General features: G+C 38.9%; 1 protein-coding gene across 1 annotated transcript in view; it reads right to left on the minus strand.

Moving 5' to 3' along the window:
• The window catches only part of nalcn (sodium leak channel, non-selective), a 65,134-nt gene that overhangs the window by 39,341 nt on the left and 9,000 nt on the right, over positions 1-16,793 (minus strand). The window contains exons 9-12 of the mRNA XM_031734692.2: positions 16,197-16,348; positions 14,658-14,800; positions 14,277-14,381; positions 8,942-9,028 (exon numbers count right to left, since the gene is read on the minus strand). Of these exons, the coding sequence (XP_031590552.1) occupies positions 8,942-9,028; positions 14,277-14,381; positions 14,658-14,800; positions 16,197-16,348 (487 nt within the window). The remainder of the gene's footprint in view (positions 1-8,941; positions 9,029-14,276; positions 14,382-14,657; positions 14,801-16,196; positions 16,349-16,793) is intronic.

Genomic DNA, 16,793 nt, shown 5'->3' on the forward strand with positions numbered 1-16,793 from the left:
TTGATCATTGCCAGTATTCTGTCTCCTATATGTCTATATTGTTTTTTTGTTTTAATTCTGACTTTCTCTAACCTTAACCGAAACCTTTAGCTTCCTAATAAAGCAAACTAAAAAGCAGCAGACTGTTAACCAGCAGGGCTGCATTACAATTAAAGAGGGTTAAAAAGGGAGAGGTTAAAAGGAGCAGTTTTGAGGTTAAGCACACCGGTTCTGGGGCAATTGTGGGTATAAATCGGTTAGACATATGTCTAAATTCTACTAATTTCACTTTTCTGGGATCATTGCTTTCACAGTCTTAAATACTAAGAGACAGGTTAGTAATATCCTTAAGTTTCCGACAGCTTAAAATAAACTTGGGCTTTAAATCTAGGCTAACAAAGGAGTGTTTGGCTGCCCTCTGTGGTTGAACTTTTCTAGTGTGATCCCCCTATCATGCATGCTGGGTTGGATGTGATCAAAAATTCACTCCACTGGTCAAGCAACAGCCCTAACTTTTACATCACGGCAGGTGGATGAAAACTTAAACCACTGGATGTCAGTAAAAACAAGATCTTCAGCTAGTGTTAAGGTGCTCTTTAAGATGATGTCATTTGCATAAGACCCAGTCATATACAGAGCTATGAAATTGCCAGTATAGTCAGCCAAATCTTTTACAAATCTTTTTTCACTTCATGTTTGTTGTAAGATTGAATTCTTCCTACTTTTGAAAACTCAACTTCCTGGCTAGGCTAACAGAGCTCATAGCCTTGGGGATGGGTGTTTTTGTGTCGAACTTACACATGCCCACTCTAGACACACAGTGCTTAAGCTCCCTGACTGAGATTGGACGTGACAAAGCAGTTTGACATTTCCAGCAACCAGACGTTCTCCCCCATGGGTGTTTTGGCTCAATGGATCTGTGTGTGTGTGTGTGTGTGTGTGTGTGTGTGTGTGTGTGTGTGTGTGTGTGTGTGTGTGTGTGAAGAAGCAAGACAGAGGCATACTGACAGAGAGCAGAAAGTACATGCTTGTGTGTATGAAGCAGTCAATTTTCTTAAGGTCCTGACTTTGCCCATATTCTCTGTCAGCTTTTGGGAATCACATCTCTAAGAAAACCTGGAGAGCAGTGTCTACTTCGAACATCTGTCATATGGAGATACAGCCCTGTAACCATTCACGTCTGCCACAAAACAAGCTTTTGATATTCCCCTCACACTGCCATTTGCGCCAAATTGCCTAAACACGCAGAGCACTTTGCCGTATAACGCTCTCCATGTTGTTCCAAAGGCAAAATGGCTGAGTTTCCCTAATGCAGCTGATGACACTGGCACACCCTGTATGGCCTCAAGATGTCAGAATCAATTTAAGAGCACCAACTCCAGGACAAGAAGGCTCTCCCCTGCTGTTTGATGTTCCTCAGCTTGTATGTCTCTGAAATCCTTTCCCACTTGTTTGATGGATGCTATTTATTTGAGCTGCCTCTGGCTGATTCTTTGAAATACCAGGTGCTCATTGCACACAGGCACAATCATGCGTGTGCGCAGATACACACACACACACCACATAAAAACACTGCTTGTATAAATATGAATATATGAAGTTGATGATTGCTGAAATAAAATAGAACATTTTAATCAATTTCTTGTTTTCTCCCAAATCTACGACATGACTATATACACATACTAAACCATATACTATATATAAGCATCCACATATTTGAAATGTAATGTCCACCTCACATTTACTAGCAACTGCTTCCTGAAGTTCCACACAGAAAAGTTACTAATGACACACACACACAGAGACATGATGAATTCAAGTGTTGCAAGCAGCTACACATTAAGTTGCGATTTTGTCTTTTTTCCAGGGAATAATAGAACGATTTTCTCTGTGAGCGAAGCAAACTTTAATTTCCAATACATAGCACAGCATACCTCCAACATGCAGCATGTACTCAGCCTTTATTTTCTAGACTGCAACAGACTGTCCATGATAGAAATTATACATGCAAATAGCGTTGTGGAGAAAAGATCATTTCGAGTGGCATGCAAATTGGTATCTAGGGAAAAAGAGCACTCAGTGTGTGTTTTTCTCTGGTAAAATGAAAAGTGCAATTGAAAAAATGCAAAGGAATAGGTAATGAACATCTATTTCTCTTTTTATGAAGACTTCTCGCTACTTGACTTGTGCACTTTTCCTCTTTAATGCTAAGTCAATTTGAACAGTGAAGCAAATTCTCACTCACTAAAGGCTCTGGTCAGTGAAGAATAAACCGTAATCTCACAAAAGAGCTGAGACAACATTCAGCTGTCCTCATATAAGAGATGTAGCGACACGAGCCGCTGTAAGTAAAGAGACCGATCCTCTGAATGATGGGAAAATATCCATAATACCTGGAAATTTTCCAGGGCCTGCAACTGTAACACAAACAACAAAGAGACGCAGACTGGCTGCTTCCTCGTCTTCTGTCTGTTCCCTCAGACTGCCAAGGAGGACAAATGCTCTTTCCGCTGGTACATGAGAGGAGTGTAGCACATGTGCACATAGCTGGCAGGGAAAAGCAGTAGTCACACAGGAATTGTCACCAACAGACTGGGCCATGTTCTGGCACCTACTGCTGCTACAGTTTTCTCTCTCCTGTTTACTGAGATTAAGAAGAACTTGAGTGGGATTACAGACTGTTTTGCTTGAGTTATCTTTTAAGTCTCTATACTTGACAAAGAGTTCTCTTAAGGCTTTTTTATTCCAACCGAATTAAATAAATAAATAAATAAATATGCAAACCAAACATTGTAATTCAGAAGCCTACTGTCAAATTAAGATATCAACACAGAGTTATTGTAATTGAAAGCTTTTGGCTGAAGGAGTGGGTGCATAAAGTCTTACTGGGCTGTGGATCAAGTTAAGTGGGTGCCCCTTGACTTATTACGGCCTTGACTATAGCAGGCTGACTCATGTCTCTGGCTGGAAAAAGGGTCTTAATAAAACATGATGGTCTCCCTTTAATATCTGCTGGCTTTGCCACCTCTGCGTGTCTTAGTCCTAGAATAGGACTGTGTGGTGTATCTAATTTCAGAAAATATATCACTGTGCACCTGTCTAGACTGAAAGAACAATTACATTCAGAGCTCATCTCACAGGAACAGTCACATGTTGTTCACTTCCTTCTTGTAGATGATCCATTTCACATTACACACATATGCACCACCTACCTTGCTATCTCCTTCTTTTCTGCATCCTGTGTTCTCCTCATCTAATTCCCTTCTTTGTACCCTCTTTCTCCTTCCACACAGAGTCAAACTGACCTTAACCTTCACACATTGTAGATCTTTGTGTTTGTGTGGCTGCCTAAAAGGATACAAGTGGTGTCACTGAGAAGATCCAGAAGACAAAGATCAGTGGCAGGGACAAATAGGGAGCTCAAGAGAATCAATAACCTCTGGCTTTAGGGAAAGAGAGGTCAAAAAGATCCTCCTTTTGCTCAGTAAGCTAGTGGTTTATCCATCACACTGCATTTAGCTCTGCAGATGTGGAGTGAGGAACAGCAACTGCTCATTGGCAAAGAGACCATGCAAAATAAAACACATGACTTTGCTGGATTACTAGAAGACCTGAACATTCATTATTGTTTTTCCACTCTCCCTAAGTGGTCATTTGAAGCTCTTTCAGTTATTGACTCCAATATGTCTGTGAAGGTTCTCAGTCATCCAGGTCATCGTAGTCTAAGGTGCTTGGAAATAAAAGCGAGAAAACCACTTCACAAGCGCATGGCACAACATAGAAGAGCCACCTCCACGGGACAAGACTCAGCAGTTCATCTGCATCTAAAGGACAAAGGTCACTCTTTTGAGGATGCCAACGCTCACATTTTGGACAGAGAGAACAGATGGTTTGAAAGAGGAGTGAAAGAAGCCATTTACATCCACTGTGAGCGACCATCTTTGAACAGAGGCGGGGGTTTACGAAACCAACTGTCTGCCATCTATAATCCAGTTTTGAGATCCCTTCCCAGACGCCTTAACGCCCACGCACATCCTGGGCCATCTGACCTCAGGAAATCACATGATAGGGTGGGGCCAGGTTTCACAATGAGCTCACCCGAAACCCTGGCTGATTGGGACCCACGCCCACTTTCACACCTTGGCTCATGTGATTAGGTAGAGGATCATCAGGGGTCCTTTGTCCCTCTTTGGGGAAACTCCCACTGGGTTTAAATCTGGGACTCTCCACCATTGACCCTTAGAACTGAAGAAGCTTCTCGGATGAGAGGTGAAACGTCTTCAAGCAACTCAAAGAAGTCCAGATGCTTTTCTTTCCAAGCTCCTTGGATTGACTCCAATAGTATATATCTGCAGTGAGTATTTCTCTTTATTTTGCCTATAGCAGCCAAAGCACCAATCTGCGGTATAATTATGGCACGGTGGAGCATCAGGGGCTAATTAGCAGACCAAATCTATGGGGAAAGGAACAGAATGCTTCATTAACCTCCACCGGTCTCCGACTGAAATCCCTTAAATAAATACTGTCCAAGCAGTCTGTGTGATTAAAATATAGCAAAGAGAGACCTTCTGAATGTAAGATGGCTCTTACAGACATTACTAAAAACTCACAGGAACACTCGTGCATGTCTTTTGTTCTCACAGCCCTTTATTCTAAACTCTAGAGCTGATTAGAATGTCTAAACATAAAAATATGCTTTTAATGCTATAGCAAAGAGAAACACGCAAATATGTATATGAAAATAATTGTTGGTAGATTTCATGAGCACAAATATGCAAATGTAATGGAAAATATTTTTGTAATGTACTGTGCAAAACTGGCTGTAATTCTCCTAAAAACCTTGAAAAGCCACAAATGTGCACTGCAATGCACACTTGAATTGAGAAAAAAAAAAAGTTTTTACTATCCGAAAGCGAAAAGAACAGAATATTCTAATTCAACAAAAATCACAACAAGGATGCCATATGTTGTCAAAATTTTGATTAAGACTATACTGCTGTAAGACAGCATTAGTTAAAAATGAGATAATAAAAACATTATAAAAACAGCTGTTAGAGTGGACGAGGAAAGTGAAGGTGCTCCCTGCTTAGAGGGCTATTTTTGTTTGTAGCCCCTCAGGAGAGGAAGCTGCCATTTCCTCCCCGTCTCCAAAAAGAGCAGGTGGTTAATCAATTATGTGCTATCTCCAACTGCTGCAGCCAGATTGGACCAAGACAGACCCAGACTGACACACACGCACACGAACAAATACGCAGACATCTGCAGGCAGATCGACGGGCTGCCTGTCGAAGACGCAGAGGCATGACCGGACACTTGCACGTAGTTTCAAAGACATTCCGACGGTAATAGGTGAGCCAGCAGCAGACAAACGCAGGATACACACGGGTCTCCTATCTGCAGAAAGCACCCACCTGCCAGCGCTGAAACATTTTAATCATTTGACGGCCAATTACTCTGGAGCCAGGCAGAGCAGAACAGAAACTCACACTTCACTTCCCCAGCACTCACAGATGGCCCTGCAGGCTGGATCTCCACTACCTGTCTTCACTCTACCTGTCAAGTCAGCTAACACTGTTCCCTTCTGATATGGATGAAAAAGCAAAGAAATACAGTGTTTGGCAAGGCTTTAAAGAAAGAGTGCAAGGAGCATCCATCAATAATCTGATACTGGTGTAATATGGCATGCCTTCTCACACCATCCATTACATCAGAGAAGAGAAATGTGTGTTTTTTTTAAATCACATTTACATACATTGAGTAAACTACTGTGTACAACTGCCCACGACACATGGATGCACAGATACACAGGTGCACCTACACTAACTGTCAGTGCAATCAATCCCATGTCTTTCCTATTTAAACTCATTTTACAGTGATTTTCAGGTACATTTCTTTTATTTAAATATAACAATATCAAAAAATTGTAATACCTTAAGGAAATTCTAAGTCTGAAGTTCCATTTCCAGTGGGAAATATCATGATTTAATAATGAACAGTCTGTTATTTGTCTTTATTATGCTTCCTCACTAGAAGTCAAAGCACATTATGGACTGGCCTGTTCCAATAAATTAGAAGACAGTTTAAATTAAGGTCCTTTGAAAATAAAAGAATAATTCTTCAAGTCAACATTGGTGAATATTTTGTGTACAACGTATTTTAGATGAGATTAACCTCTTTCAACAACTAATCTGTGAAACCTGTAACATATTTCCTTACTTAAAACCCTATTTTGTGATCTCTGATTAGGCCTTTCTGGTTTGGTTTGAAGAGCTGGGTTAGATCTTGCAGTGTTTTTGACAACATGAAAACATCAAAACATTTTCAGAGTGCTTTGATGGCTTTACATGCCACAAACTGCTGTCAGTGTCTGACTGGCACCAGAAAACAATGGAAGACTTTTGAGATTAGCACTGTACAATACATGTCAAAATCAGTCACAAGTATTCAGCTAATACTTAATCATTATTTGCTTCACATTTGACACACTGAATGCACAAGCAGGCTAAAAATTTACATACCAACTTAAAAAAATAAGAATCTCAACTGAACAAACAAACTAAAACAAAAGTTTCAGCAGGTTATTTAAACACAATCTTATTTTTCTTGCTTGCACTCAAGTCTATCTGCAAGGCAGATTTTCCTCAGCTTTTGTCAGATGGTATCATTGGTAAACACATGTCACTGATTGTTACCATGGAAACATGAAAATCATCTAGGCTATATTGGCGGTAGGATCTGAAATCCCATAGTAATATATACTATAAACTAAATATTTAGCTACCATATGCTTTTATAAATACACTGCAGTACATACTTTGCTTAATGTTTTCATGTTAAACTGACAGAGCCACGTAGCCAGTTATTCACTCAGTTACTGATGCAACATCTCAGCTGCCTTAATTACCATCCAGCAATGTCTATTCAGCAATAAGCACAGCTACTGCAATGCACTGATGGACCTGTAACAATAACCCCTAGACATAGTAAAAACATCTCAGGGACTATTGTAGCATACTTCAAAATTGTATTAGTATGAAATTCTAGTCTTAGACTGTAAATAAAAGATGGATGTAGCTTCCATGTCTGAAAAGTGAAAGCAATGAGGAGGCGTTCTGAAAACGTGCATTCTTTAGACGTTTAAGGGGGGGGAAAGCTAACCTTTTCCTACTTGCTAATTTCAAATCTTATTTAATGTGACTTCATTCTTACTTTGTGAATTATGGTTTTGTGTAGTGGCAAATAGAAGATGAAACAGGGTCATCCTCAGTGTTAGCAGCACAATAAAAATGTATATTCTTATAATTAGCAATACTGATCAATAAGCAAAAAATGTGACGATATCTTGGCATTATTGCAAAGTGAAAAGGAAAGTTAAATCACATACTCGGTTCGATACACAGACCGCATACTTCATTGTGACAAGTCCTTTTAAAACTCTTTTTATTGTTATAATACATGCATTGTCTAGTACTGGCCTGAATATGAAATATATTTTGCTGAAGTTAATAAAGCAATATCAGGATCATTCTTATCTTATGTTTCTGTATTTTGGTTGTCAGAGACAGATGTTCATCTATCACAATTTCAAGGCCATTTCCAACAGTCCATGTGATGGTAGTGCGAGTTGCTTTGCATCTACCAATTCACTGTTAAGCTTGCTCCCTCTCACAGGGAGCCAGCCCCACAGCATCTGTATCCTCTGGTATATGACTTGAAAAAAACCCTTTCCTTTCTCCCATCCTATATAACTCCCATTGCACTGTCAACTTTTGCACTGTCCACTTCCTGCTGTGACAAAACAAATTTCCCACGTGTGGGACTAATAAAGGTTATCTTATCTTATCTTATTATCAGCAGTTAATGATGTTGAAGCAAAAATCCAGAATTATATACAGCAAAGCAATCAAACAAGAAGGGATGGCCTTTGAGGTAAACGTTAACCAGATTCTGCTTCTTTCTGCCCATCTGCTCAAAGTTTTACTGGAGGCGAATGCAATCTAACCCGCAATTCATCCACACAGCAGTCTGACTAAAACGGGAGCTGTCTTTTTTGACCCAGTGCTATAAACGTGACCTAATGCTGCTGTCTTTCACTCCATTAACCTTTCTACTGTTGGAAATGGTCTTCTTGTTATCACATAATGACAATAATAGCTATTTGTTATGAGTGAATAAGGCAAATGAAGAAGTCTTTGATTGTTCCTTGTAATGCAGCACAGGGCTCAGAGGGAAGTCAGCCGTGTTTATCCCTCTGGTTATCCCTCTATCTAAATCTTTCCTTCAACCGATGATGAGGCTCTGGGGGACATGCTGCTTTAATGGGAATACTGCATATTTCGCATTTTCTCTTTCCTTCCCTTCTTCAAATTTCCCTGTTATTATTTGCACTCTCTTTCTTGCTCTGTTTATGTGTGCATGCGTCCTTAAATCCTAGCTCCAGAGCAGCTTTAACTCCATTAGGACGTGCTGACAGCCATCCACCTTCACATAGCTGCAGACTCCATTGGCAGTCTTTCACAGCAAGGGCCCAGCTTTTTACACCACAACACACCGCTATCAACAGCGGGCCAGCTGCAAACAACACCCGCCGCTTTCAGCTTATCTTTAAAGCCCAACCATTTGGATCACACCAACCACGAGGCACCAGTGGTGTCCATCATGTAGAAGTCATTTAAAACTCATCTGTCACTGGAGCGACATCATTAGCACAGCGTTACACATCAAACATTAGCCTCCCCTCATTTTAAATCCCATCACTTAACTGTTTGACACTGTTCAGCCACTAAAGAAAGAAACAAATGCAAAAACAATGATGTGATACTGCATCCGTCTACAGCAGCTGTTAAGAGAATGAAGTTATCTGCTTTTTTGTTAATAGACAAAATAGGAATTATGCAGGTGCATATGAGAGGAAAAAGAAACAGTTTACACCAGCAGCATATTAATCGTGTGACGTGTTTACCTGGAGGCAGGCAGGCGCTCGGCCATGTGGTTTGTTGACGTCCACAGCAACAAGCTGCCATCCCCCAGCAGCATCTTCATGGAACATCTGAGGCACAAGGACAGCATGTAAGTGGAAGAACGAACACACACACAGACATAAAATCTCCATACCATTCAAAACACTGGACACAACAGACATTTCAACCCCTAGGCTACATCTTCATAAGACATCTGTGGCCAGAAAAAAGCTGAAGGCATACACACAGAACCAACCCACACAAGCAGTGTGATAGCTACTAAATACAGTATGCAGGCCTGAGGACCTAACACCGGAAATAAAAACAAGCAAATATCAGAGCAGAGACTTTCAAATTCACAAGACAGCTGGTTCACTCATTAATAACAGTTCTACCAAATCTTGAATATAACAAATTAGACATACGAGAAATATCAACAAAGAGTTAACTTGATATTAAGAATCAACCAAAAGTGTTTATTTCAGTTGGCTGCCAAACATTACAATAACTCATATACAGCAAACATACTGTGATTGCCATGCATCAATATCACAGCAAGATCAAGTGTTTATAGCCACTCAGGCAGATGCTAATCCCAGTTACAAATAATTAATATTATAGAAAATCTAAATTAATAGCACACAAACCATAATTTCACTGAAAATTCATTTGCTGCCTAGGCTGGAGAAAATTATGTGAACCTAAAGCAAACATACAGAGAAAAATGACGGTTGACAGAATGTAGCATAACAAATCTTTAGGCTACGTTCACACTGCAGGTCTTAATGCTCAATTACGATTTTTGATCAAATCTGATTTTTTTGTCTGCTTGTTCACACTACAAATAAAACATGACAGCAAACGCGCTCTAGTGTGAACCCTCAAAGCAGCCCGCATGCGCAAAAGAAGACGTCACACACAACGCGCTCTGTTTAGACCCAGACCAAACAGTATTGTTTGACTGACGGCCTTTAATATAAAGACTTGTTTCGGACTTTACGTTTCCCAATTTTGCTTGAAGTAATAAAGTTATTTTGTTATTTACATGTGGCCTAATAATGATCCTTATTGCTGTTTTAGAGAGGAGCGGTGCTTCAAAGGATAGTTACAGATTTCTGTCAGAATCTGCAGATTATACAGTACAAATAAAATGTTCACGTTTCTCCAACGTTGTCTTCCCAACAGTTTTACTGGATGGCCAGGAAGCGTTCACGATGTCTTCTCCGGCGCTGATAATTGGCGTCTGTCTTGTGTCAGTGACGTAAAAGACGGATTTAATTCGACATGACCGTTCAAACAGCAGTCGCTTTCTAAAACATCGGATATGTATCGGATTCAGTACCACATACGAAAGTGACCCAGGTCGGATTTGAAAATATCGGATTTGTGCCGTTCACACTGTCATACCATGATCGGATACGGGTCGCATAGGGTCAGAAAAGTCGGATTTGATGCGCTTTCGCCTGCAGTGTGAACGTAGCCTTAGTCAGGCTACAGGAAGCATTTAAAGGCAGGTTTTGCTGCTCAAAACAACAGAATTAGTCAATTTAAAAATTCCCCTTGTTCCTGGCAGACCTGGACATTATTATTAATTGTGTTAAATTACTATATGGTAGCAATGTTGTTAGTTTTGTGGGCATTTATGCATTAGCTAAGACATGGCATGAACTAAAATTTGGCCTGGTGGTGGGGAAACTTTAGGTGATCATGTAGGAACAACAAATAGCAGAGTCAAAAGTTGACTTAATTCAGTATTCACCCTCTGGTGACCAAAATGCTCGTATGAAATACACGGCAGTCATTTACCGTGACATTTTGGTCTGGTCCAAGGCAGAGCACTGACCAACACAATGCCAACAATGTACTAACACGCAGCTAGAATTAAATTAAAAAACAAAACTGACTAATCTGAAAACAGGAGAACACTGCTTTTGAACTCTACACGAGCCAGATGTGACTTAATCTGGAAGATTAATGATTTATTTAGCAAATGAGCTGGTATAGTGTTTTTGGCCTGACTGTCCTTGAAATCCTTCCATGCAGTAGGTGGTGGATTAAATCCTTTTGTATCATGAATTTTCTCTGAAGTGATGTGAGCAGCATAAAACACAAACGTGTGGACTGATCTGCAGCTGCTGGCTTCTCACACATAAAACATTTTTAACATGCCTGCATCATTTGTCATCCTATTCTTTGATTACATACCCAGCATCCCACCTGCTGCACACTGTTTCAGCTTTGATATCTACTACATCATTTTAAATCACATAGACTGATGTCAAATCCATAGCATGCCATTAGCTTTGTTTTGTTTTTATATCAGCAAAAACATTGCTAATAAATAAAGTTGATATTATTCTGCTAAAGACAAGCCAAGATAAAGTTACACTGTATTTCAGCTTAATGTTCAGCACTTCATAACTGCTCATCGGAATATAGCATTTAAAGTCTGATCTTGTCAAACAAAGGCTGATTTATCCTTCTCATTTTTTTTCCATTTTTAATCAACGCAGTTAAGCTTTACACCCTAATCTCTATTAAAAGCTTCAATAATCAGGAGACAATATAGCAAAGACAAGAAATAGGGAGTATAGAATGGGTAGTATCTCCCAGGGCCACCTTATACCAACCTTGCTCTCTCCGGGGAACCTTAAGAATGGATCATATTCTTTTCAGCATCTGTGATTGACAGTTAAGTGTTACACCACAGCTAATTAGTTTTCCCCCCTCTAAGATAAAGACTGGGGCATGACGATGTGATTATGATTAATTTTGATAATGGCAAGAAAGGCTAATTGTTTTCAAGGTCACAGGAGTATGCCAGTGGCACTAGCCTCTTTTCCATTCATGAGTGAAGTAGCAGAGGTTTTACTTTCATGACATTACAAGAAGAATCATTTTCAGGACTCAGTGGAAAAAACATCTGCAGTTCACCGCTTGTCAGGCCGACATCATTCAGATTATTCATGTCAAATGTTTAAACTCTAAACCAAACACTGGCTTCGTAGCTTTACCAGCAACACAATTGCCAAATGCAAATTTGCACATGGATCCATAACATATTTGTTATATATTGTTGTACTGTATTCATTAGAGGTTGGCTACACACAATCCACAATAAGAAACCATTTATAGAATGAGTCTCAAATTATATTTTCTCACATAAATCACTTTTATATGTTCCTCAATAGCTCTTGGGGCATTAACATCTGTGAATATTCCTGATAATTTCTCTCTCTCTTGTTTATGTTCCTATATAGTTTCAAAACAATTTGCAAATAGTGAGAGGAAAACTCCAAAAGCAAATATAAGACCAAAGAAACGCTTATGTTCAGTCTTGCAATTTGCTTTCACATATCTAATCAATAACATCCAAGTTGTTTTTTAAAAAGTATTATTTAATTGTTGCTAAAGGACATTTGTTTTTTGTTATTTCTCTATTTAACCTTTGGAGCTGTCAATTCCTTAGTGCTCCATAATGAATACATTAAATACAATACAATGTAATGTATACAACTTTAGTTATCTTGCTATTTAACATTATTTCTGTGTGTTATTGCATAGCAGTGGTGTTGTGATAAGAAGAAATGAGAGAAATTAATCAAAATCTATTATAGATGAACCCCCAAACTATATATTTTTTAAGAGTTTAAAATGTAATGCGGACAAACTGAAGTCTGATAATACCTGAGAACCTAGCAGATCAACATTAGAATTATCAAAGGTTATCAAAAGCTAACATGCTGAAGTCTTTTTGAAGCTCCATCAACCCAGCATTCAGACAAAGCTTAGTATTTTCAAGACCGTTTCCTGTATAACTAAAAGATCATGTTCATACTCAAATTGAAATTGGAGCTGCTCTCGAGAGCTTTTACCCAAACATCATCTCAAGGGAAAATCTGCAGAGCAGGACAGACAAACTGTATCGATGAAGATGGCTGGAACATGTCTGTCGCATGCCACACAACTCGCCTCATGAAAGCAGTGTGCTGGATACACCTGGTGGCAAACAAACATCTGTTGATCTAAAGACACCTGGCACAGAAACGTCAAGAAAGAACTGTAAAGCAAAGGACTGACATCCTAAAGAGCTCCCTGAGGTGCAGCAGACAAATTCAGGCAGAGATCCCTGGCCTCAAGTAGCAGATAGCACACACACAGGATGCATGAGATAGACACAGCAAAACAAAGCTGAGCAAGGTAGTTTAGAAGATCCCCTTTCCAGCCATGCTGTTCGACTCTTATGGTAAATCCCAAGGGGATAATCCTTCAGTATGTTCTGGAAAGGGACACCCAAGACATGCTGATGAGATTCCCAAACTCTCTTCCATTCATGTCAATACAGGAGAAATCCTCTTCCAAACTCTTTTCAAAAGTCTAGCTGCCTTTTTTGAGTTTTCATGAGTGTGACCAAAGACATTGATGGCATAAAACAATTTCTTTTTTGGGAACTTGGTTTTGTTGGAATAACAGATCTACTCACACCAATCACTCTAGTCAGACCGGTATGATGCAGTATAAGGGCCTTGCAAAGAGCACACACACATCAACAGCCACATATTTTTGTTAATGTACGTATGCTGAATCACCATAACCATGACATTTGCTAGAAACAGCTGATGTGACCACTAGTGACATCATTGAATACTGTGATCTGCGCATATCTCAAAAATGTTAAGTTGCAAGCTAAACGTTTGGTCAATTTTTTCTATAAAGAGTAGAGAGCTAACAGATTTGCAACAGCATTTAGTGTTTAGCTGTACCATTGGATTTTTTCCCTGATAAAACAAACACAATCTGTGAAAATGCATAATCTTGGATGAGCCAAACGCCCACCGAGAACCTGCCCGACTTGATGCCACCAATTCGGACACAGCTTTCACTATGTCCCCTGAATGATTCAGTAAAGGCCCAACAAAAGCAAGAAACATTTCACACAGTCAACAACCAAGTTCATAGTGTAAACCTTTCCTGCTACTGAGAGCCAACTCGTCACATGGCCACATAAATGTCTTGTCTTTTTAAAATTATTTTTATCTGAATAATTTTTTTACACAGTATATATGAGCTTAAATACACTAAGGTCTATTAAAAACTTACTGTATACGAGTCATTAAGCAGTCACTTCTTTAGATTTCTAAAGGCATTTATGGATCACAATACACTGCAAAAAATGTGTTTGTGTTCTAGTCATCTGAATTTGATGCACTTGGTTACCAACATCTACAGTTTAAAAAAGATCAATGCAATGCACCAATGCAAGTCAAAATGTAAGAGACACACAATTTGTCAGTTTTATGGCTCTCGTCTGTTAGCTTGGGTCTGTAGCAGTTGTACCTGTGTTGTAGCAGTAGAGGTGGTACTGCTCCTTGACCCCCACATCTGCTGAAACTGGACTCTAATCTCAGCAAATGTCTCAATGATGACTGCAATGAAGACATTCTGTAAAAAGAAAAAAAAAGGAGGACAACGATAGAGTAAGAGCGCTCAGGCTATTCGAAGTCAATGACCAAGTGCAAGCTCATTGCTTGATTTCCTTTCGCTGTCTGAGACGTGACATTAATTCTCTCATTAGCCAGAGGACATTCTACTAAAAAGGGTAAATCATCATGTTTGTAGGTGAAATATTAGGTTATGTCAATTAACCTTAACCTTTCGGTGTTCAACAATCTCCAGAAATTATCATGAAAAGTGCAGCAGAGAGAGCCAAGCTCTAACCTTGACAAGCCACGCCAAGAAGAAAATGAGAGTTATAAAGTAGAAGTAGGAGCGCCAGCGAGGGAAACTGTCAATGGCTCTGTACATGAGGAACACCCAGCCTTCCTGTGACGCAGCTTCATACACAGTGAAGATACTCGTGCCTGAGCAAAAACACACAAGAGTCAGAAAGAAGCAGTCAGATGAGAAGCTGATTTCTGAAGAAACAAACGTCAGCATCTGTCTTTTGCTTAACATGTCGATGTCTGTGAACCGCACACCAATTATTATGTTTCCCCCGAAGACTGAGCCATTTAAAAAGATAACAGTTTGAGTTTCTCTTTTTACCTATAATGAGTGTTTACTCTGACAGCTCACAGAGTCCTCATAGTTCCCTTTGTTATAATGACAAGACGGGAAATTCTGTTTGCCAGACTCAAACCCAATCAACTCATCTTTGATGCCTCTAATTAACATAAATTATGTCAGCAGGCCGAGCTAAAAAAAAAAAAAAAATTAAAAAATTAAATCTTGGCTGTTTTTCTGATTAACGTGCTCTTTGCAAAGGAACTGTCTGTTCTATTAAGTCTTAGCCAAAAACGATTTTATGGAGAAACACTATTTCAAGTTATTGTAGTGCTTGAAAAAGTAGAGTGAGCTTTCTCATTTTACTTTTTGAGGTATATAATATTATTCTCTGCACAAACTAATCAGTGTTAGATTGGAAACAAGTAGCTGACAACTGTCATCAAAAAGCTGAGTTCCCAGTTAAACTATTACCATTCAAACATACAGCGTGTATCAAAAAGAATCATCCGATTTTAAAGGGCTTTAATTACCCAGCCGTTATGTGCGTTTCACATGGCTGCCTTGTCAAAACTGTTAAGTTTTGTATGTAAAACTTAATATTCAGCCATGCATTTCAAAAATTATTGCAAGATTCTATGTACATTGCTTTAAAAAATATAGCCTTTTGAAATTGGATAATTCTTCTTAAAACACTCTGCATATTTCCTCTAGGTGAGAGTCAAGACTTTGTCATGTGACTAGCTAATTCCTAAAAAACAACTGAATAATATTTTGAATTGCTGAAATGAAATTTCATTTTTTCATTTTGTCTTTGGATTCAGCCCCTCTGTAGGTTTATAACTTTCATTTCCACCAAACTATGTCTCATCCTTTCGTCCCTAGCAGATTACCCAGGTCCTATCTGATAACTTGTATGATTCTTTTTTACCTGGAAAGCTGATGTGTTTTCAAAATGTATTTTTTTATTATTTTTTGAGCTATGTAGAATAGACAAAACAATGTCATTTTTTTCACAGGTCTTGATAAAATATATGGAAGCCTTGAAGGTGAAATTCTCTAGTTAAATGTTTAGTAACATGTGCTGAAGTTACTCAGTATAGAATAACAATTTTCATTACAATGTGTATTTTTTGGCCTCCGTAAGAAATTTAAATTGTAAAATTGTATATATTTTTTAAACAAATAAAAATATATGATAATAAATCGTTTTTTATCCGTGTACGTTTGAAGGAATCATTGTGTAGCGCATACCTAGTTCATTGAATCCACTATAACCGAGCTCCTGTCGGCTCAGGCCCAGTTCTTTCAGGTCCATACATTTGAAGCCATAAGGACACTGGTAGCCTTCTCCATCAGGGGAGCAATGGGTGTCTGGGATGGTCAAGTTGTTCAGTGACACATTGCTAACCAATAAAACAAATACAAGAAAAAAATTACTAGCTCATACAAAAATGGCAGTGCTTGCAAAAAAGAAAAACGCCTAATAAAAAAGAGAAAAACAGAGGTTAATGTGTGAATACAATTCCTCTCTTTGTCTTATTGCCACAGGTGTTACCAGGAACAGCTTGATTGGACTAATGAAAATTAATGCCTTCAAATTGTCTGCACAGACACTCATCCAAATTGTTTATTAGAGGAATAATTTATTGCACTATCACAAAGGGCAATCAGAGGCATAGTGGTGAATCCCAATAAAGCTCATTATACTGAGCTGAATAATATTAATGTGTCTTATCTATGATATCCCCCTTTCTTGATGACAGAGGAGAGATAAATGAAGCCTGAAAGAAGAGAGAAAATGTCCAGTGAAAAGCAATAATATTACATTTTGTGAGTGTTATAAGAAAT

Source organism: Oreochromis aureus, linkage group 16, assembly GCF_013358895.1.
Source record: "Oreochromis aureus strain Israel breed Guangdong linkage group 16, ZZ_aureus, whole genome shotgun sequence".
Taxonomy (NCBI): domain Eukaryota; kingdom Metazoa; phylum Chordata; class Actinopteri; order Cichliformes; family Cichlidae; genus Oreochromis; species Oreochromis aureus.